Source organism: Chionomys nivalis, chromosome 4 (assembly GCF_950005125.1).
Source record: "Chionomys nivalis chromosome 4, mChiNiv1.1, whole genome shotgun sequence".
NCBI lineage: Eukaryota > Metazoa > Chordata > Mammalia > Rodentia > Cricetidae > Chionomys > Chionomys nivalis.
In genome coordinates, this window is record NC_080089.1 from 107,763,233 (window position 1) to 107,785,761 (window position 22,529).

Genomic DNA, 22,529 nt, shown 5'->3' on the forward strand with positions numbered 1-22,529 from the left:
TCCAATTCTTACTCAACTTTCTCTTCCCTCTCCCCGCATCTCATCTTCTTATCTCACCCTGCATTTATATTTTACCATTACCATTTTAAATAATCATTATTATACCAGTACCTGGACCATCTGTTAATTATTTTATTCATTAATGCAGTTTCATTGATTATATCTTCTTGCTTTTGCCTTTGGAGGGAATTTTAAGCTTTATTGCTACAGGATTGTGGATAAAGAAAGATTAAGCAAAGAAACAAACAAATGGGGACCCAGTGCCAGAAATAAATTTTCGTGTAGACTCCAATCAGTCATCTGATGGGGGCAAACTGCTTCAATCTACCCGGCCTCTATGCCTCTGAACTTCCCTTATCAGGAAAAGGGGATCAAATAAACTAATGTATACAAGTCAGCGTGCACACTCCAATGGAAATCCCCACCCATGTCCCTTAGTCTGTCTGACTCTACAGTAGGGGACTGGTCTAGGCTGTTGCAAATGCAGGGTTTTACACTTACAAGAAACCCCAGTTTTCTGTAATGCACATTGTTTTTGCCACCTTGGGGTTCATAAAGAAACTTGAGTGAGGAGTTTCTATGTTCTTGTACACCAAGCCCCAAAATTCACATACATAACTGTGCACGCTGTGACAGTTGCCAGAAGAACACATCTCCGTCTTTCCAAGGCACAGAGATGAAACATGTTTCAAGATGCCCGAGAGCTGCAATGGGGAACCCGAGACTGCTCAGGGCTGCAGCTCTCCCGGCAGCTTCCTTGTCCGTGCTCCTAAAGCCCTCTTCCCAGACACTCCATAGCACTTTAGCTATAACTCCAACCTGACAGAATTGCTGCTTATATCTGCTTTTTATGGTAGATTTCTGCAGGGTTTTGGAAGTAAAGCAACTTAAACCCATTTTTGTTAATGATTCATAAAAGCAGGGACAGTTTTCTGAGCATAAAAGACATTAGGAATATGCCTGGGAAGGTACTTTATGCTGTGGTTGGACCGCAAGGTATCATTGACTCTGATATCCACTGACAAGTGGATTCAAAGCTGGGAGTTCCATTTGCCTCCTGCCTCTCAATGAACTATCCGATCCTTTATTTCCATGGCAGCAGGATGGACACTGCTTCTACAAGCCAAGATGACTCCATTCCATTTCAGAGAGGCTGAACTCCCAAGTGGTTTCCAAATGGACACACTGACGACATGACTTTGAGCAGGCCACTCTCTGCTATAGGAAGCCAGCTTTCTTTAGTCAAGTCTACAGCTGGTGAAAGGAGCATGGGCGCTGAAAGGCCGGGCCAATCCAGCATGGTCACTGAAGTTACCTCCATGCCGGCTGAATAACTGCTAGCCATCTGTGGGGTGACAGAGGCTGAAGCCAGAGCCTTTATGTACTGAGGGGATGATGTTGGATCAGCTTGGGTCTGGGGAACATGTGCATGTGCACCTCTGGTATACAGAGTCAGTGTTCATTCCAGGGGAGCGATGCAGATGGATCATTGAACCAACAGCGTCTCTGTCACTGATTCTGCTATGCAGCTTGGTGGCACGTAAGGGGAGTAAGCAGGCAGTTCTATGGCTGAAAGCCCTCAACTCCAGCTGCCATGTTTTCTGAAGCAAGTATTTATAATAGTATTTCAAACTGTAGGTCATGGAGGAGGGAAGAGGCTGCCCTGGATGAGGCAGAACGGGTCTGATGGCGGGGAGGAGCTGTGGTGCCCCCCCCAGAGCCTCAGCTAGAGCCTTATTTCCAGGCTACCTCACTGACCTCTGTCTCCTCAAAGTCACCTTTAACTTGTAGGACCTTTTTCTCTATGAGATCACACACACACAAACACTCACACACACACACACACACACACACACACCGTGGTTCCAGTCCAACTCTGTGACGGGGTCTGACTTATGTAAAGTTTTGAAATATTGCTCTAAGGCAGGGATCAGGAATGGCTATGGGGTGGGCTTTTTGCTCTAGAGCCTGAAGGTGAGATGAGGAAAAGGGGAGACTTGATGAATGTGAAGCCACGGTTGTTTTCTACTTGCTTTCCTTCCTTCCTTCCTTCCCTGCAATAATCTCCAGACACTCCCGAGAAATCACATGTTGCTTCCATATGGTTCAGCCTCTGCCTTTAGAGACCCTTAAGACAAGGCCTGGGGCACTAAGAAATTTCAGCTTCACACCCAACACAGCTTTGGCAACTAACGTGCTGGAGGAAGGCGCCTTCCAGGTAAGACCTGTAGGGTTTGAGCAGTGTGGCTGCTTGCCTCTCTTCTCTCTTCATCCCTTTCTTTTCTTCATTAATAAACACTTTACCTATGTGCATACGTGTGTGCCCCTGCTTCTCTGCATGTGCACTCTGTGTGTACAGTTTCTCTGGAAGCAAGACAAGGGTGTTGGATTCCCTGGGACTGGAGTTAGAAGGGGTTGTAAGATACCTAATGCAAGTTCTGGGAATCGAATCCAGGTCCTCTACAAGAGCAAAAAGTGTTCTTAAGCCTTAAGCCATCTCTCTAACACCTTTCTTTTTCATTTTAACTTTGTTCATATGTCGCTAGGACATTCTTCTTACGAAACTCATAAATCAACAGGTGACGTTTTAGCCTGATCACTTCAAACAAAGTTAATGCTGCTGCTTTTCTTAGGGGCCCTTTCTGTCCCCCAGCTGCGACTGAAAGTCTAGGCAGCAGATGCACAGGCTCAGGGAGCTGCACAAGGCTTCTCATAGCGGTTCTGCCAGGCTGTGCTCACTTACTTACAAGGGAAGGGTGCTGCTAAGAGCCAGGAGGTATCCTGAGAGGAAGCTAGATGGCTTGGCATTCTGCTTTTGGCTCCCCATAGACAGGCTTAATGCTACCGCCTCCAACATTTGAAATTATCAGTTGTATTCAGAAGTTACCAATCAGACAGGCTATGGAAGAAGCCAGTAAGCCTAGTCATGAAAAGAGACTAACAAATAACATTAGAAACACTATGTTATTTCTCAGACAATCTCATGTGGTCTGTGTACTCGTGTGATCTAGATGGAAGACTTCACATAGTGACTGACATGTGCTCACCCGAGGGACTGGGGAGATGTTTCGGTAAGAGGGCTTGCTATGCAAGCCTGAGGACGTAAATTCAGACCTGTGACACCCATGTAAAAAGCTAGGCATGGCTCTGAATACCTGTAACCCTAGGCATGTGTGCCCACGCGTGCATGTTGGGGAATATTATTTTAAGGTGTGTGACTTTTGTTTATGTTACATTTGTTTAACTCCGTGAAGCTGTGATTCTTTGTCTGTCTAAAACACCTGATGGTCATAGTAAAGAGCTGAACCGTCAATAGCGAGGCAGGAGAAAGGATAGGCGTGGCTGGCAGGCAGAGAGAATATACAGAATGAGAAAAGTGCGAGAAGGGGTTTGGTGTATAAGTGTGTGTGCACGCACGTGTACATGTGCGTGCGTGCATAAACATCTCACAATCTCAATACTTTTTAAGGTGGTGACTTTGTTGCCTTTGGGTAGGTACCCAGAAGAGGGCTTGTCGGATCCTATGGCACTGGGACTGTGACAGTATTTTTCACAGTGGCTGCACAGTCTCATTCCTGACAGTGCACACGAGGGTTTCCTTTTCTTTCTTCCTTGTCAGTGTTTATTGCTTCCAGTTTTTATGCCAATAGCCATCCTTAAGGTTTTGACATTCTGTCATGGTTTTACTTTCATTTACTTCATGCTTAGAGACGTGAGCACCATTTCATGCACAGGTTGGCCATTTTTGTGTCTGATCAATGTGTTTATTACTGAACAAGAAATGGAATCTTAGCTAGAGAGGTAGCTTCGGAGTCAAGAGCCCAGACCGCTTTTGCAGAGGACCCAGATCCAGTTCTCAGCATCCACGTAGTGGCCAGTAACCAAGCGCAACTCCAGTTCCACAGTATTTAATGCCTCAGTAGGTGCCTGCGCTCATACGTGCACAAACACACGTTCAATCTCATACATATACACACACAATTAAAAAATAAATAAATGCATGGAATCTAAAAGATCTTAGATTACAGAAGTGTACAAAAATGAACTCCCTGTGTGCCAGCTGTAAAAATTACAAGAGATGGTTCCTATTGCTAACTCAGAGTATGAAATACTCAAGGCTCGGCTGTTAATGCCTGTGTCCTCTCCTGATTCACTTGTGAAAGCCTAGGTATCAATGGGATGGGAGGGAGAGACCAGACTTTGGGAGATGAGAACAGACTCAGAAGTGAACTCTCAAGAAAGGACCAGTATTCTCATAAAAGAGGTCTCCAGAACTGTCCGCCCCCCCTTCCCCCCTCCCCCGCCCTCCAGCAGGGAGGCAGTTAGCAGGCATCACATCTGAACCAGGAAACAGCCTCACCAGATCTGCCTCTGCTCTTACCCTGGACAGCCCCACTGATAGCAATGAGAAGTACCTTCCTGACATTTGCAAAATCACCACTCATTTCTGGTGTTGTGTTCTGGAACCAAACACATGGCAAGGAAATGGCTGAGAGAGAATCATTAGAAAATATCTATGTATATACAAATACATATATATTTCCCATTATATACGCTTAATTTCCAATATATAATTTAAATATATATATTTAATTTCCAATAATTTCTGAAAGGCATAAAACCATTTCAAACCTAAATAAATATATTAAATTCCTGGATCAAAATCTCTTTACTGTGATGATTTCACTAAGACACTAGTAGACATACTCACTTTAAAAATATTAAGTCTTTAAATACTTTTTTAAAATTAAAATAAAGTTTAACTGATACCTGAAAAATCTAAGTTGTATGTATTCATGAGTTACCATGTAATACATGATTTCAATATATACATATATATCACATAAAATTTAAATGAGTACTCTTATCTATCCCCCTTATCTCTTTATCAGTTCTTTAATGTACTAAGATGTAGTTGGGGAGAATAAAGAGCCCTGGTGAACTGTGACACACCAGGGTGCCTATAAATAGTGACTGCATGTGGTTTATTTCAAAAATACAGGAAAGGATTTTAAATATTTTCCCATAAAGAATATTTTAGCCAAAGTGTTATTTTTGGAATGAGACTATAGCTCAGTGGTAGAGCATTTGCCTAGTATGTGTAGGTCCCAAAACTGCAAAGAAAAAAATCAGAGGTTATTTGTATAACTTGGTAAGTATTTACTAAAAGTCCCATGAAGGTACTTCTCTTATCTCTTATCAACTATCAAGGCCTATTTTAGCATTCTAATTTTTATTGCTGTGTATGTGTCTGTGTGAGTGTACGCGTGTGAATCTATATGCCTTAGGAGATGAGAACATCAGATGCCGTGGAGCTGGAGCTACAGATGGTTGTGTGCCTCCAAACATGGGTACTGGGACCTGATCTGGGTCCTCCGGAAGAACAGTGAGTGCTCTCAGCCGCCAAGCCATCTCCCCAGCACCCACCAAAGCCATTTTAAAGTGTACCACAGTACTGAATGGAAGAATACATTTTAAAGCCCTCAGAACAGAACAGATGATTCCCAAGGAGAATCCAGTACATATTACCATTTATTACATAATAAGTGTACCATCTCAAATCACTGAGAAGAGAATAAATTATTCAGCAAATGGTTTTAAGATACTGACTAATCATCTGGGAAATTCTGAATTATTTTACACCTTACAATGATTGATGCAGACCCAAGACAGTTAATAAACTGTTAAAAATAAGCTTTATATGGCAATGCTACAGAGAAATAGAGAAATATAGATTAATATTTTTCTGTTCTCAGGGTGAGAGGGACTTTCCTAAATATACATGAAAAGAACTCATAGCTAAACTTGAGACATTTTATATCATGAAAATAAATCTACATGGAAATATAATGAGCGAAACTGAAAAATAAACAGCAGTGTGAGACATTGTCTACAGTGCGTATGGAAGACCACTGCTTCAGTATGGACAGGGAATTTTAAAAATAAATAGGAAACGTATATGCAGGGTAAAAGATGGCTAAGGGCATGAACTGACCATGCACAAAGGGAAGAAGACCACAGAATGGGATGAAAATAATCTCCCCTAGAGCGTATATGCAATTAGAACAGTGATAAAAGTGAATGCTATTTGTCCTTTCAATTTGCTTGTCCTTCCTTCCTTCCTTCCTTCCTTCCTTCCTTCCTTCCTTCCTTCCTTCCTTCCTTCCTTCCTTCCTTCCTTCCTTCCTTTATTATCTCATGCAGGTGTTGAATGTAGCCCGCTTCCTACCTCGGCTTCCTGAGTGCTGGATTTCAGGCATTCAACACCATGCTTAATTAAATTTGTTGACCTCAGAGGATGCAACGCCACAACTCCAGCACAGAAACCACCTGTCCAACTAAAAGAAAACGGACAAAGGCGTTTACTAGATCTCTGCCCAAAGAATATATGCAAATGACTTAGGAAGACAGGGAAGGATGCTGAGGTTGGCCAGACATTAAGAAAACAAAAACTGGAGTCGCCATGATTCTCGTACTCCAGAGAGACGCAGATTAAGATCTTTCCTGGTCCCAGCACTTGGGAGGCAGAGGCAGGAGGATCTCTGTGAGTTCGAGGCCAGCCTGGTCTACAAGAGCTAGTTCCAGGACAGGCTCCAAAACCACAGAGAAACCCTGTCTCGAAAAAGCAGGAAAAAAAAAAAAAAAAAAAAGATCTTTCCTGGTAAGCCAGCTCGCGGTGCTACACAGAATATTAGAAATGGGTTAGATCAATATGTAAGAGCTAGCCAATAAGAGGCTGGAACTAATGGGCCAGGCAGTGTTCAAAAGAATACAGTTTCCATGTAATTATTTCGGGTAAAGCCATGGACGCAGCCCTGCTGCTCCCACTCCAACAGAGTGGCACCCAACGTGCTAATGAACTCCACGTAAAACCTGAGAGGGCTTAAAAAGGAGAGAGAGAAAATTTAAGACAGCTTTTTGCTGTTTCTGGGTTGTGTGCCACAAAGAAATTGTCCTGACTTGGCAGCAGGAAAAAACTTTTAAAATGCCAGCTCTCTGGGCTGTGCCGCCATTGCGATCTCTGTCTGGCTCCTGCGGGAGACAGAGTCTTTGAATGGAGCATTTGGAGTAAAATGCTACGGCTTGCTTGATGGCAATGTAGACTGCTGTGTGCCTGGAACTGTAAGTGGCTCAGAGGCACCAAATGGCTCTGAGGCAGGAGGGCTCAGCTCCGCCATGCTGAACTGTGCTGTTCTCAGGCAGGAACTACCGTAATTACCATAATAAAAGGGCAGTTAAGGTTTAGACTGAGCAGGACACAGGCGGTACCGTATTACCTGTACATGTTGCAACTTAAGTTTTTAAGAAGTGCTTAACATTTTAAGAAATGCTCCTGGATAGTAAAACAATTACAGATTCACAATAAAACAGATTCAGACATAAAAGACCACAGTGCTGGATGAGTGTACGTAGGCTTGAGAGAGAGAAGAAAAAAATATAGAGAATAAAGTTAATGGTTTAAAAAAAAGGTAAAGTCTTTAAAGAGACAGAATACAGATAGTTATAGATTAAAAGAAATAAAGGAAAATAAGCCACGTAAAAATGGAAAATTCACAGAGAGTCTGGATTCTTTGTATTATTGTGTTTTCTTTCAAAGTTTTGACTGTGAAGGAGCTAAGTACAGAGAGACATTTCATTACATGGGCTGCCAAGTGGAACCAGAATGAATATAAGGGTATTATAATTTCAGAATTTGGGTCTAAGGATATGATGCTTTGGAGAGGGTCTTCTTTTGTTTTCACAGAGGATGAAACCCCGTGGATTGTTTCTATCCCAATATGGTATGATAGACCACACCCTCCTGAAAGGTTGCTGTGAACACCCTCAAGAAATTACTTTGCTCAACTGCCGAATGAGATGAACCTGGCAACAGGTTATACCATGAAAAATCTGATTAACAGCGCCCCCATTCAGCAGGAAGCAGTTTGGAGAGAATAAACTGTGCCCATGTTCCCAAATATGGTTTATAAACATTCCTTTACATTTAAAGGGGGATATGATATAGATATGAATAATTTGCATTGGTATGGATTTGAAGCTCAATTTTGTTATATGTATATGCATATTTCTAATCTTGATAAAGGTATTGTGACTGTGTAGTTCATTTAAAAATGTAATGTATATAGGTTTTTAATGGATAATCATGGATAATTGTCAAGCTTTTAGTTATGTTAGTTAGATTTTCTAGATGTGCATAGATATATTTCAGTTAGATAGGCATTCTTCATATCTTTCAAAGACTGCAGAATATGGCATTTAATGTTTTAATAACTTAGGGCTTTTCATGACAATGAGACACGTCTGCTCCTGGCAGCACCAATCTACTTCAAGAGGAAGACGGGCATTGAAGAGGCTCCTTATGGAGTTGGTTAGCCATTTGGGCACAAAACTGCTCTTGCCTGGACTGATGCATAAACTGGACACAGAGAACCCACAGAGAGAGGACTGCTAAACTTGCCTAAAGGTGAGATGGTCTTTCGGGGTTCCTGCTTCATAAAAGAATTCGCGAGACATTCTGCAGGACACAGCAGATAGTGACTGAACTGTCTTTGAAATTTCCTGCTTCGTGGAAATGTCTGCTGGATACTGTGGGCCTGTAGGCTGAAGATGGATGCCCCAGTGGTATAGAGGAACTTTGGGTGACTGTCCAGGCAGCGAGATGAGAGAGAAATATGCTGTTCACAAAAGGCTCAGTGTTACATGAGATGCTCAGAATAGCCACAACAGCTGAAGGTGTAAGGAAAGTGGGCAGAATTGTTGTATTTGCCAGGAATTTAGGGGGAGGTGGGTGCTAGGTAACCACTGCTGATCTACTATAGAGTTTCACTGAGGAGGTTTCAGAGATTGATGGTTGGTGATGGTTATACAACCATGTAAATACATACGATGGCACCAACTATACACTTAAAATGTCAAATTTCATGTTCTGTGTTTTATCATACATTCTAGCTTTGGCTTATACTTCTACATCACAGTCAATTATGGAAGGAAGCTAAGGCAGGACCTCAAGGAAGAAACATGGAGGCTGTAACTGAAAGAGAGGCCATGGAGGAATACTGCTTACTGGCTTGCTTCCAGCGGCTTGTTCAGCTAGCTTTATTATATAATCAAGGATTACTTGCCCAGGGGTGGCACCATCCACAGTGGACTGGGCTCTCCCACATCAATCATGAATCAAGAAAATGCCACACAGACTTTCCCCAAGGCCAATCTGATGGAGGCAATTCATCAATTGCGGGTCCCTCTTCCCTGGTGACTCTAATTTGTGTCAAGACTTGAGTCAGTGCAACACTGTAAAAAACAGTAAAAACAAATCTGGAGTGATGGGTTTTGGTGACTGTTCTTTGGAGGGTAATCTAGAGAAGAAAGAGAAGATGAACCCAAAGCAAACTTATTCTTAGCTCAGGATGATGGGGAAGACAGCTTAAACTTGAGGTTGGCACAATTGATGATAAAAAATATTTCTCACAGACGTCATTATCATGGGTTTTCCTTCATATAGACTCAAGGCTCAACTCTATGTTAAAACAAGTTGGTTCTAGGACTCTCCAAATTGGAAAATGAACAAATTTACTTCTCAGAGGACTTGGAACTCAGGAGTGGGAGATATTCCTGGAAAACTGCATATTATAAACTCCATTCTCTCAAAATAGGCATAAACAGGTTTTCTGCAATCCCCATCAAAAATCCTAGCAGGTAGTTTTGTGATTCTAGAACTCATTCTAGAATGTGAAGAGCCAAAAGTATCCTTCCACAAGTCAGTTTGATAAAGCAGAGTGGAGATCAAACCTTCAGGGCTCAGTCTGCCAAAACCAGAGATCTCCATGATGACGACGCCCTGACACCTGAGGCAGGGCCAGACTTGGTTACAGACGTGACCTTTATGTATGCACAGGTGAACTTCTCAGGGCACAGGTGGTAGGTAGTATAGTCATCAGCAAGTCTTGATCTGTACTTTATACCATACCAATAAAGAAACCACCAATAGACTTTAATCTGGCTCTGAAAGCCATACGGATAGCACTTCTTGGATCAGCCATGGAGAAGATCTTCATGATTCTGAGCACTCACACCCAGAAAAAAAAATGGCTTAACATACTGGACCATATTAGACTGAGACTTTCTGTTCAGAGGAGCTGGGAAGATGACTCAGTCAGCAAAGCTTAGGGACCTGAGTCCCATGCCCAGCATCCATCCATTCAAAACAAACAAGCAAACAAACCATAAACACAGTGTGGTAGTGTGATACTTGTAATCCCAGCCCTAGGGAAGCAGACAGGCAGATCCCTGAGGCCCACTGGCAGCCAGCCTAGCCTACATGGTGAGTGTCAAGCTAGTGGGGGATCTTACCTTCTAAAAAACAAAGGTGGCCTCTTCCCTGGGCAGAGACTATTTCCTCTGCTCTCAGCATTCCTTAGCTGTGTGGAGGTCTTTGTGCAGCTTTGAGGTCTCACGAATATTCTCTGTTCCTATTAGCACATTTATTGGTGGTGTTCTTGTTCAGCTCATACTTAGGCCATCAAGTATGCAGTTTCTGACATTCCTAGGAGATATAACCTCACCGCAAAAGTCCCCAATCCTCTGGCTGTCACAATCTTCCTCTGCCCTCTTCTGCAATGATTCCTGAGCCCTAGGCACAGGAGTTATGTTATAGATGTATCAGGGCCTGACTCTACAACTTAGATATACACATATATGCATGTAATAACAATTTATGTTAAAAAGACCATGAGTTAGAATGTTAGCAAGGAGGGTTTGGAGGGCAGAAAAGGAAGGGGAAATGATACAATTATATTATAATCTCAAAAAATGTTTTAAAAAGGTGGATAAGTAATCGAGGAATGACTCCAGAGGTCCTCTGACCTCTATACCCAAACATCTATATAGACAGACAGACAGACAGACAGACAGACACACACACACACACAGACAGAGACACAGAGAGAGACACAGAGAGACAGAGACACAGAGAGAGACAGAGACAGAAGAATTTCTGCTAAGCCACAAGAGGCCTTCTTTTCAGAGTACAAGAAAACGTGTGCATTACATCTATCTTTCTATACCCAGAAGATATAAAGGGCTCCAATAAGAAGGAAGTCAATCTAACAGAAAAGTAAGTAAGACGTGTGAAAAACTATTTCACAAACACATATATGCTAACAACCATATGAAAGTCCACTGGTTTCATTGGCCATTGAGGATATCACAAATTAAAACATTCTGTGGTGCTAATAATCACCCATGGCACAGTTAAAACATCAGACAGATGATACTGAGTGCTGGGAGTGCTGAGCGACTCACCTGTCAAATGTTGCTGGCTGGGATGTGTACTGGTGTGGCCACACTGCAGTACAGAATCTACACATGTATCTAGACACGCTATCATCAACAAGGCTGCTCGTAGGGATAAGCTTAACTGATTAGTTCCTGTACATCCCAGAGGGTACGCGCAAGAATGATCATCCCAGTACAGCTTTGAGCACCCAACAAAAGAGACCACCCAAATAGCTCTCATCAGTGAAGCGGGTAGACAAGCAGGCTCTTCTCTCACAATGGATGACACACAACACTCAAAGTGAAAACTGCAGAGGTGGCTGCAGAGGTGGCCCAACATAACGCAGAGTGGAAGAACCAAGTGGTTAAGTGGGTCACACTGATGGATGCAGTGGTCAAAATTTCCAAAACAAACAAACATAATTTACTTAGGAGTGAGGAAATTGCTCATCTTTGGGGGCGGGATGACTAGAAGGATGCATGCAGGATATGGGACATTCTGGGATATGAGTCACACTCTAATTTCTGATTTTCATCATGGTTAGCCACAATCAAGATGTTTTTTTTTTTAATTCATTGAGATATCCTTCTTTTTGCACCTTTTATTGGGATGTTATATTTAAATGGAAAGTTTGTTATAGACTAAAGGCCAACAGAGGAGTTCTCAAGGTCTCCATGCCAATGAGCATAGAACGGCAGGCCCAGGAATTTCTCATGAACTGCATCGAATCACAAATAGGTGCAATGCTTATGCATCAAGGTGCAGGTTTTAATATTTTTCAAATGCGTGAAAGCTGGGAAAGAACCTAGATGTAAAAAGCAAATGGAGCTGATAAAATCAAAGTGGACGAGCAAGGAAATGGATAAATGGAATATTATACCGATGATTTCAGAGGGTGGGAAAGTGTGTCCCGAAACAGGAGGTGGAGGAACAGGCCTAATGCACAGGTGAGAAAAGTCTTCTCCTGTTTCATTTTCAGCGTGTATCAACCCAAGAAGGGAAATGTACTTCAAAGAAACAGAACAAAGACATTGAACAACCCTTATCTCTGGGTGGATGTGTGATGTGCTTACTTTTTTCTTTAAATTATTTCGCTTTTCCAGTTGTCTGCATAGAATAGCCTTTATTTTTCTATGCATGAATGTGACGTAAACAGGGAGTCAGTTCATCAAACTAGCTGTTTCCAAGTAATGCTTTAAATTATTTAGCAACATGGAGAAGTACAAGAAGGCCACTTCTGCAAAGACATTTCTTTGGTCCAGTAAGAAATCTGTGGAAGACAATAGATACAAATGCTTCTCTCTTGGTTGGAGTGGAGGAAGGCAGCAGAGGATGTGGAGATTGCGCTTTCGGATGTTCTATAATCCTTAGAGTCTAGAACAGTCCAATGATTGCAGAAGCATTGAAAATTGTGGTGATACCTGTTATTCAGCTGGGGAGGTAATGCCTATACTGGTTTCCCTAATGACTCAAATGCATTTTGCTTTATCCTCTTCCTTTGCATAGAAACTGAATTTTTTGTCTATCATCAAGGGAAGCCATGGCAGGAACTGAATCAGAGACCATGGAGGAACTTCGCTCCCTGGATTGCCTCCTCTGGCTTGTTCAGTTAGCTTTCTATATAGCCCAGGCCCACCTGCCTAGGGATGGCATCATTCCCAGTGACTGGGACAAGTGGTCATTAAGAAAATGCCTCACACACATGACCACAGGCCACTCAGATCTGAGCGGTTATTCAGCTGAAGTTTTTTTCTTCCCAGTTGACTCTAGGTTTACGTTGACATTTGAAGCTAACTGTGGCACCCTGGCTTGGAGTTAGTGAGCTACTGGGCCTGTAGTCAAAGAGGTGGCAACTGGGAAGAAACTGGAAATTTTGTCTCTTTGGCCTCAAAGCCTAAGATAGTTTTGCATCACTTGGATGAGGCCTTCGGTCACATCCCTGATGGCTGAAAATCTCACATTTGACCCTTGTAAACAAACTTCTATGCTGTTACCAAGTCAAATGGGAAAAAAATTCAGCTATTGGGGCAAGGGTTTTTTTTTTTCCCCCTTTGGTTTATTGATCTCTGTCCAGCACCCTGTAATTAAACTAGGCTATGGTCTTTCTGGAACAGTTAGTGGAAAGATAGAGGAGGGGACACACATTAGTGGCTTTCAGAGTTTTCAGTTCAACTAATGGAAAGAAAAAAACGACTACAATTACATTGAACTTCATGACTACGTGTGTTTACAGGAATTGGCTCTGAGGAAATCATGCCGGGATCCAGTGTCAAAGACTGGGTTCTCAGCTAGGAGCACAGCCAACAGCCAATAACGACTTAACTAGCTGTGCTGTATCATCTCAGCAACTTACTGTCCTTCTTTAGAGCCTCATGTGAGAGGAGAGAGACCGAGAGACAGATGGGGTGGGTGGAGACAATAAAGAACACCAGAACCTTGAAGGCCAGGTGCTCTCAGGAGACTTAGATAAGGGACACTTGCTGTCCCCAGGCAACACATGTACCTGTGAGGTCTCAAATGTTGGCTCTCTTTACTCACAGATTTCTCAAAATGCCTCTGAAATACCCCATTGCCTCTCAAAATCTGTAGTATATGCTAATGGGATCCTGGGTTTCCCCATAGTCCTTATCTTTTAGACATGTAACTTGAAAGATTCTCTGGTAAAAGTATCTGATGACCCAGAACTTGCATTAAGATGGCCCCGTGTGTGTCTTGGGGGGGGGGGCGGTCTTGGTGATAGGGCCAAATGTCAAGCATTATTGACCATGAACCAATAACCAAGGAAGGTGATTGGTTAGATGTCAGGGCACACAGAGATGAGATCCTGCTCCACCTTGTCTGAAGGACAGAGAGTCTGAGGTTATTTTTGCTCTTTCAAAGTTGTTGATAACAGGTTTGGCTACAAAACAAGATATCCTGACCTCAGGCATGGTTACTTGGTGCTTTGGACATTAAGATGGCCCATAGATATGGATTCACTCCACCATGACCAAAGATCAGAGAATTTAATCCTACTTCTGCTCCTTCATTTAAAATAGGACACAGGGAGTGGCTACCTACAGAGTACTTGGTCTAGGGGTGTATCCTGCCTGAGACACCAAATGCTTTACTCAGAAAAAGTAATGACCTGATGTCTCAAGTATTGAAGCAAGCAACTGTTCTGGTTGTCCTTGGTGTCATGTTAAAGCAGTCTTTTGCTTTCTTCCCCCTTTAGTATTGTGGTATAAAAGTAAAAATAAATGCGGGAAACTCAGAACTCACAATTCAGCATTCAGTATTCGCTGAGTTGCCTTCCTGTTACTATCCTGTGTCTCTGTGTTTCTTTCTTATCTCTGTTCCTCCTACCAAACATTTCTATTCCTCATGCCCCTACCTTAGAACTTTTAAGATCCTGCCCTGGCTGTATAGCTGCAGAAGTCACCGTAAAAGGTGACTTACAACAGTTAGATCTATGATGGATCTTGACACTGTCTTCCTTTGTGCATTTTGAGATTTCCCATAAAAACAGCGTTACACAATACAAGGATACAAATGTTAAAACACCTGGAATAAATGTTCTCTAGTGTTTCTAATTTCAATGCTCTGTAATTTAGCTTTCCAGGGAAGCTGAAAAGAAAATGAACTTTTAGAGACACCATGTGCCCTTGTGTATGTTCAGTGGGGTGTTGTGTACTTTATATGCTCAGACACTGTGTGCATGTGCTTGCTTCTCTGATGCCGTAGAGACCTCTGGACTAGGTCTGGTGTGTCCCATTTTCCAGGTTAGATAATTAGATAATGCACCTAATTGCTGCTATATATGTACTTTGGGGCGAGAAGTAGCAAATACAAGGATGAAGAAGCCAAATAAGAGCTGTGATCAACCATTTCTCACAACAACGTGACTTGGTCTAGTTGCGTGCTTTTCAGGAGCTGTGGATTGAATTTAGGGCCTTGAGTAAGCTAGGTAAGCATGAGCTACTTCTCCAGTTCTTGATTTCTTCCTTTTCTGTGGATGTTTGTGCATGCACAGGTACACACATGTACGTGAATGCATACATATGTGTGCTCGCATACGGAAGCCAGAGGAAAACTTTAGGTGTCATTCCTAGGAGCTATCCACCTTGCTTCTGGAGGCAGAGCCTCTCGTTGTTCTAAAGTGTGCCAAGTTAGGTTAGGCTTGCCAGTCATTGAGATCTACAGATCTGCGAGTTTTGCCTCTCTAGAACTTAGGATTACAAGCAGGCACCACTGTGCTTAGCTTTTTAAAGGCAGGTTTTGGAAATCGAACTTGGGATTCCATGTTTGTGTGGCAATCACTTTACCAGTTCTGCTGCCTCCTCAGCCCCATTTCTTAAGAATACATGACTAGGTTGGCAAGAAATGAAAGCACTTGCTTCTAAGCTCGGCCATCTGAGTCCAACCCCCAGATCCCCATATGGAAGGACAGACCTGACTCCAAAACACTGTCCTCTGATCTTCACACATATGCCGTAGTGTGTGCAGTGCTGCAAGAGTTTGTACATATACAGAAACACATAAATAAACACTAACTAAATAACTAACCAAATAACTAACTAAATGTAATTAAAAGACTATAAGCAGGAGTGGTGACATGTGCTTGTAATGATGAAGAAAAAGACGGAGAAGAGGAGGAAAAGGCTAGGCAAGACATAATGTGTTGCCAATGACTTCTCAGTAAGGTTCTGATCTATAGACCATCAGGAGAAAGGGGTGATGTAAGCAACGCACAAGCAAATCAAAAATCCTGATTCCAAGGTCGAGTTGCTCGGGTGCTACTCTTGCCACTTATGGAGCTGCATGACCTTGGGTAGGTCACCTATCTTTCCAGAGCTTCCCACTATTCTAGCCATGAAATGGATGCCACAGTAGAATCTTCTAGTGTTGAAGATTAGGGTTGTATCTGACAAGAGGGAGCATTTAGTGGACACTCGCTGTTGTCCTTGCCACTAAGTAAGCGTAGAAATTGATGGAACTAGGGAAGGCAGAGAACAAAGTGCTGTCTGGGTTTGTTTCTGAACTGCCAGTCAATGGTTATTTTATTTTTTTCTTTATCTTTCTCCCCTGGACTTTTCAAACAGCTAGCAGTTGTTACACCTTTATTTAAAAATTCTCCCCCTGTCTCTTTCTTTCTTGAGACACATCTCATGTTGTTGCCTTCTTACTTCTGCTTCTCAATTGCTAGGATGACAGGTCCATGGCCAGCTAAAACACAGCTCTTAAAAGTAATTTTAATCTCTGAGGGCCAGTGAAATGGCTCAGTGGGTAAAAGCACTTGCCGTAAGCCCCATGACCTGAGTTTGATCCCTGTGTGCCACACGGTGGAAGGAGAGAACCGATTCCTACAAGTTGCATTCTGACCTTACACCAACACTGTAGCAAGCTCATGCCCACATATACATTAAATGAATAAATATGTGCAATGAAAAAATAAAAATATATTAACAAAAAGTCTCTTCAGAGAAATTTCAACGCCCAGTAGGACCTCCACTATGCATATTCCAGATGATATTTAGAAATTGTGTTTAAGTGCCATATCATAATTGTGTTATATTATGGAGTATACATTATATTTCTGATATATGGATCTGGGATTTAACATAGCTGATAAACATGTCCATCATTTAGTTTACTTGGCATTTTTGGGATCTACTTGAAATCTATCTTTTTGCTTATATTGAAATGTGCAGATACTGACCAATACAACCACTTCCTGCAAGAGTCCAGCAGAGAGCCATCCCTGTTTTGTCTGCATCTTCCCAGCAGGCTTTCTCCTCTTCAGGGTGCAGCCTCTTAAAGGCCAGTGACATTCACTGTATATACCAATCGTCTCCCCAGCTCATGTTCCAAGCCATCTGCCCCTCAACACTGCTCCTCTACATCAGCAGGCCAACCTCTTTTGAGAAATGTGAACCCCCTTGATCGAATTATGAATGGCACTTTGAGAAGAAAAAAATCACACCCATGCATGCTGTTTGGTATCTAGTTTCTTAGGGTTCGCTCCTAAGCTCATCTCCACTGGCTAGTCGGATGCCCTAAACATTAGTGGCAAACTGAGGGATGCATAGGCACACAACAGGCACACGGATGACTTTGAGAAAAATGGGCCTCTACAGACCTGAAATCGTAAGCCGGATAAATTGGTGGGTAATTACGGGCATTACATAGAAGGTTTTTGCTTTGCCAAATGATTTACATGAGGACATCTATAAATAGCAAGCCCATGCTGTGTGTTTGAATCATGCCGCTGTTTTACCTAAAGGCTAAGACCTTTCTAGAACCTAATGCACTTTCTCTCTTGCGCTGAGTTACACCATCTACAGAATTCTAGATCACCTCTGAAACAGCAGCTGGCCCTCGGCTCTCTAGGACTACTGGCCAATAATTGGCAAGAATGAGTTCCTTTGGGTACCAGGTAGAAGAGAGGCTCTGTGCACAGGGAATCCGTTTTGAAAAGGATCATCTAGTGTGGTGCGTCCCACTTCCTTAGCTCACACAGGGACTGGAAGAGTCTGTCAAGCCACTGAGACAGAGTTAGGCAATCTTACCTCTTCCTCAAATGGTCGTGTCTGCCTTTCCAATTGGATTTTAGAGAAGTTGCCCCTTGTGTCCAGATGAGATGGCTAGGAATTACATGGGGGCAAAGAGTTTGGTCTTAGACCACCATCTCTCTGTTGACTAACTATGGACACTAAAGTGTATACTGCCAACATGACATCACATGACATCCATCATGAGCACCTCTTGAGCTGTGATGCGATCCAAGGTGGCACAGCAAGTCCACAGGGTCCCACTTTTCCTCACTCTGGTCTGCCGTTTAAACAGGCGTCCCTTTGCAGCATAGGGAGCACTCACTCCTGCACGCCCCCTCCCCCCACGCCACAGGTAAATCACAAAGCCCCCCTGCACTGCCAGAGCCTCCCACTTAAAGGAATCTATGGAATTAACTGCAACTAGATCTTAGGAGGTTTACTTTCCCGGCGTTGCCATTTGGCTCTGCACAGTTAAGCAGCCACACTTTACTTGGTTCTCTTCCAGTTTTTCCAAACATGTGCCTGGCACCCCACGCAAGTTTCAGAGGAAATATAAAAGTGACAGAAGACGTGCTGCGGGCTTGGTTTTGTGTATATGTGTTAGTGTGACTCTTAAAAAGACAAGTGTTAAGTTCTACAGAGTAGCAACTTCTACAAGGGGAAAACTAACTTTCTTACAAACCCAGACACTTCGCCTAATATATTTCTTTAAACTCTTGGAATCTGAAGTTAGAGACAGGGAGGCACCCTAATAAGGGTCCCACGTTGTGGGCTCAATGCCCAAGTTTTCTAAAGGAATATTCCTAGACTAACACTGTCTTTTTGCCCCCAGAAGCTATCAGAACCCACCCACACTGGGGACACAAGCAGGTTTAGGGCACACATCATCCTAACTCCCTCTCCCGCCCAAGGAAGTCATTTGGGCACTGGGGTTAGTGTGAAGTGCCTGGGCTCCTAGGGCAGAGGCACAGCAAAGGTTTGTGTCTGGGCTGTAGCATGAGAAGCAATGGGTCCTGCTGGTCCCAGCTCCCTGCGTGACATGGGACCCCAGAAGAAAGGTGACAGAGGGAGAGGGGACTCTGTGTTTCCCCAGGGCAAGCGCACGCACAGTACCTTGGATTCCAGGCTGCTAGTGGACGCAGGAGAGGGTGGCTGCTCTGTGCCCGTTGCCTCACCGGTCAGCCCGTCCCCGCTATCCTCGCGGGCTCCACTTGGAGGGATCATCGCGGCCTCAGGAATAGTGTTGGGCTCCTGCGGGGAACCTCAGGCTCGCTCGCCTTTGCGCTCAGTGCCGGGTTCCTGGGATGTCCATCCCGCCAGGCGGCGGCGTGCGCCCTGGGGCCTTGCCTGGCCGGGTCCTGCCCACCTCCCGGGCCTCCGCCCCGCCCCGCGCAGCGCCCGCGGCCACCTCGCCCGAGATTGCGCGCGTGGAGTCGTGACTGCCGCCCACCGCAGCGGGCGGGTGGGCCCAGGCTGGCCCCCTGGAGGACGGGAGGCTGCGGCTCGGGGCGTGGCTGCGCGGTCTCCTGTGGGGAACCCAGGGCGGGCGGGGACCGCGCCCACCCCGACAGTGCCGGAGATCCGGAGTTCCGCACGGGGTCTGGTGATGTTATTCTAAGGTAAATGATCAGCAAACCCTCAAGAACAGAAAGCTAGTACAAACAAGTGCTAGGGGCCACTTTCAGCAACCCCCTCATCCCTGGCCCCGGGAGTGAAGAGAGACGTGGTGGCACTTAGCTTAATTTATAGTTCGGTGACAGCAGGGACCAGTGTGGGCGTCCTCTGACCCGTGGGCACTGCAATTTCCGATGTTCTGCCTTGATCTAAATCAGGCAGATAATACGCTTGGTGTATGGACACCTGGTCCCCAATTTCTTCTGCTGAGCCTCACAGGCTCGCTATGGGTTTGGCACTGTCACTTCCATTTATAGACGAGGAAACCGAGGTTTGAGCCGGGTTGCTTAAAGTCAGTCACTCAGCTATAAATGGCAGAGCTGGGACTTGGGAGTGATTTGGGATTTTCAAGTCCACGCCATTTGAACTGTGGAGCCTGGAAGCTAAGCCAGGCTTAGAATTGAAGAGGAAACCCTGGGCTGTGGGGATGTGCTTGTGCTTAAGGCTCGCGTAGAGGCGAATTGGACTGCTCTACTCAATCTCTTGACAACAAACCCTGAACATCACTGGACCAAGGCACAGAAATCCGGTTTGTTTTACACACACGACGGAGTATGTAGCCCAAGGGAATATTCCAAAAATTTTAAAAGCCTATCCAAAATCAGTACAAAACTTCCTCCTTATATTTATCCCATCAAAAAAACTAAATTTGTCACTTGTAGTTAGAATATAGAGTAACAGGAGTCTTAGCGATATTTGCATATGCACATATAAGGCCTCATTCCTTTTTACTGTCCTTTGTGGCCTTCCTTCAGCTCACCTCCAAAATCACCAACGTCACCCAGGTGTGAAAAGGCCAGCCTGGGATAAGTGATGAGTCCTAGACTAGCCTGGGCTACAGAGTAACAACTTGTCTCAAAATGGAAAAGAAAACGAAACAGAAACAAAACCAACCCTAAAGCCAAACAAACCCTACAAACCCTGCTGTGTCTCAGCCCAGCCCTGTTGGTTAGCATCTAGGGCCTCAGGTGATAATCCACCAATACTATTCCCCTCTGCTGGATGGAGATGAAATTCTCACAAGTCGACATCACACCAACCACCAGCTTTAGGCAGAGCTCAGAGGGATGCAGTGCTGTATAGACAGATCTTGGGCTGTGCCTGATTTGTGGGAGATTGTTTACTAGGAAATGCTACAGCATGAAGAAAACATCAATGATATCTGCTTTTCTGGGTGTGCAGAGAGAGAGAGAGAGAGAGAGAGAGAGAGAGAGAGAGAGAGAGAGAATGAAACACATACAGAGAGAGACAGAGAAAGAGAGAAAGACAGAAACAGAGAGACACACATAGAGGCATACACTGAAATGCACAGATACACATATAACACACATAGGGAAAGACAGAGTAGCACACACACACAAACACACAGAGACTAAGACAGACACAGAGAGGGAGAGAGAGACAGAAAGAGAGACACACACATACACACCCCATACACACACACACACAGATGGAGGGAGGAAGGGAGGGAAATCTTTTCTATGTCTTACAAGCAAACCAAACCTTTGTTCTTGTGTTTTTCTCTAATGAATTTTTCTCATTTCATTTTATTTGTTCTATTATTCTTTAACATATCTCCAAGAGTTCACTACTTGCCTTCTCCCTCCTTAGTTTATTTATCTCACCCAGGCTTCCAAATCAGTGCCATATGGTTATGGTGCCCTTCCCCAAGTAATCAATGGCAAAGTGGGCAGTCCTCTGACTGAGTGTCTTAGGGTTTCTGTTGCTGTGAAGAGACGCCGTGACCACGGCAACTCTTATAAAGGAAAGCATTAATTGAGGTGGTTCATTTAAAGAGACTTAGTCCATTATCATCATGGTGGGGAGCATGGCGGCTGGGAATATGGCAGCATGGTGGCAGACATGGTGCTGGAGAATTCTACATCTTGATCCAAAGCAACAGGAAGTGGTATGCCTCACTGTGTGTGACTTGAGCAATATGAGATCTCAAAGCTTGCCTCTGTAGGAACACATTTCCTCCAACAAAGCCACATCTCCTAACAATACCACCCTTTACGGGGGGGTAATTTTCCTTCAAACAACCACACTGGGGTAGAATTTATGCCAGGGAAGGAATAGTGTCCTGTTCACTTGTTTCTCTACTAAATACTCTGTTGGTTACAAGGATGCTGGCAATAGTCATGAACTCTAAAATAGTCCAGTGTTGGTAACCTCATGGCCCTAGTTTGAACAAAGGTTCTAGAATCATGTGGGAAACAGTGAGATTTAAAACCAAATAAGCTCAACCTGAAGGATTTTGCCTTTCTTGGCTTAGAAGAGTCACTGATGTCCATGACTGTGGGACTCTGTTCTAGGTTGTGTGTGTGTGTGTGTGTGTGTATGTGTGTGTGTGTTGCTATGATAAAACTCTGACCAAAAGCAGCTTGGGTCAGAAAAGCATTTGTTTAGCTTATAAGGTTTAGTCCATTATCAGGGAAGCCAAGGCAGGAACATGGCCTCAGGAACTGAAACAGAGACATTGCTTAATGGCTTGTTGTCCATTAGCTTGTTCAGTTTATCTCTCATGCAAAGGCAGGCTCATCTGCCTAGGGATGGCACTGCCCACAGTGGGATGGTCACTCCCATATCAATCACCAGTTAAGAAAATGCCAAAGACTTGGCCACAGGCAAATTTGATCTTGGTCATTCTTTAATTGAGATTCCTTTCCCCCAAGTGACTCCATGTGTGCATCAAGTTAATAGCTGAACCTAATTTGATAAGCTCACTGACGTCCATGGGGCTAAGGGATAGTCCAAAGAGGAGTTACATTCATAGCCCCTCTCTGGGGGCAGGCATGAAGTGACCAGAGTGAGCCTGGGCTGTGCTTGTCGGTGTAGGGCTCCCGGCATGCATGAAAGGAGCTACTTCTGAGACAGGCATAAAAGGTGTTGCCACCGATGCTTGGATGGCTAGATCTGCTTCCAGTGACCATAGCATTACATTTATCACAGAGGATTCCTGGACCCAGTACTGTGGGGACATGGATATATTGATGGCAATGCCTACAGGACGGTGATGACACATGGGAATAAGGTCAACCCATGGT

General features: G+C 44.0%; 1 protein-coding gene across 1 annotated transcript in view; it reads right to left on the bottom strand.

Annotated features, from left to right (window-relative positions):
- The window catches only part of Stac (SH3 and cysteine rich domain), a 113,225-nt gene extending 94,038 nt beyond the window's left edge, over window positions 1–19,187 (bottom strand). Inside the window, exon 1 of the mRNA XM_057768179.1 lies at window positions 18,922–19,187. Coding sequence (XP_057624162.1) covers window positions 18,922–19,032 — 111 coding nt within the window. The 5' untranslated portion in view covers window positions 19,033–19,187. The remainder of the gene's footprint in view (window positions 1–18,921) is intronic.
- Between the last annotated feature and the right edge of the window lie 3,342 nt (window positions 19,188–22,529).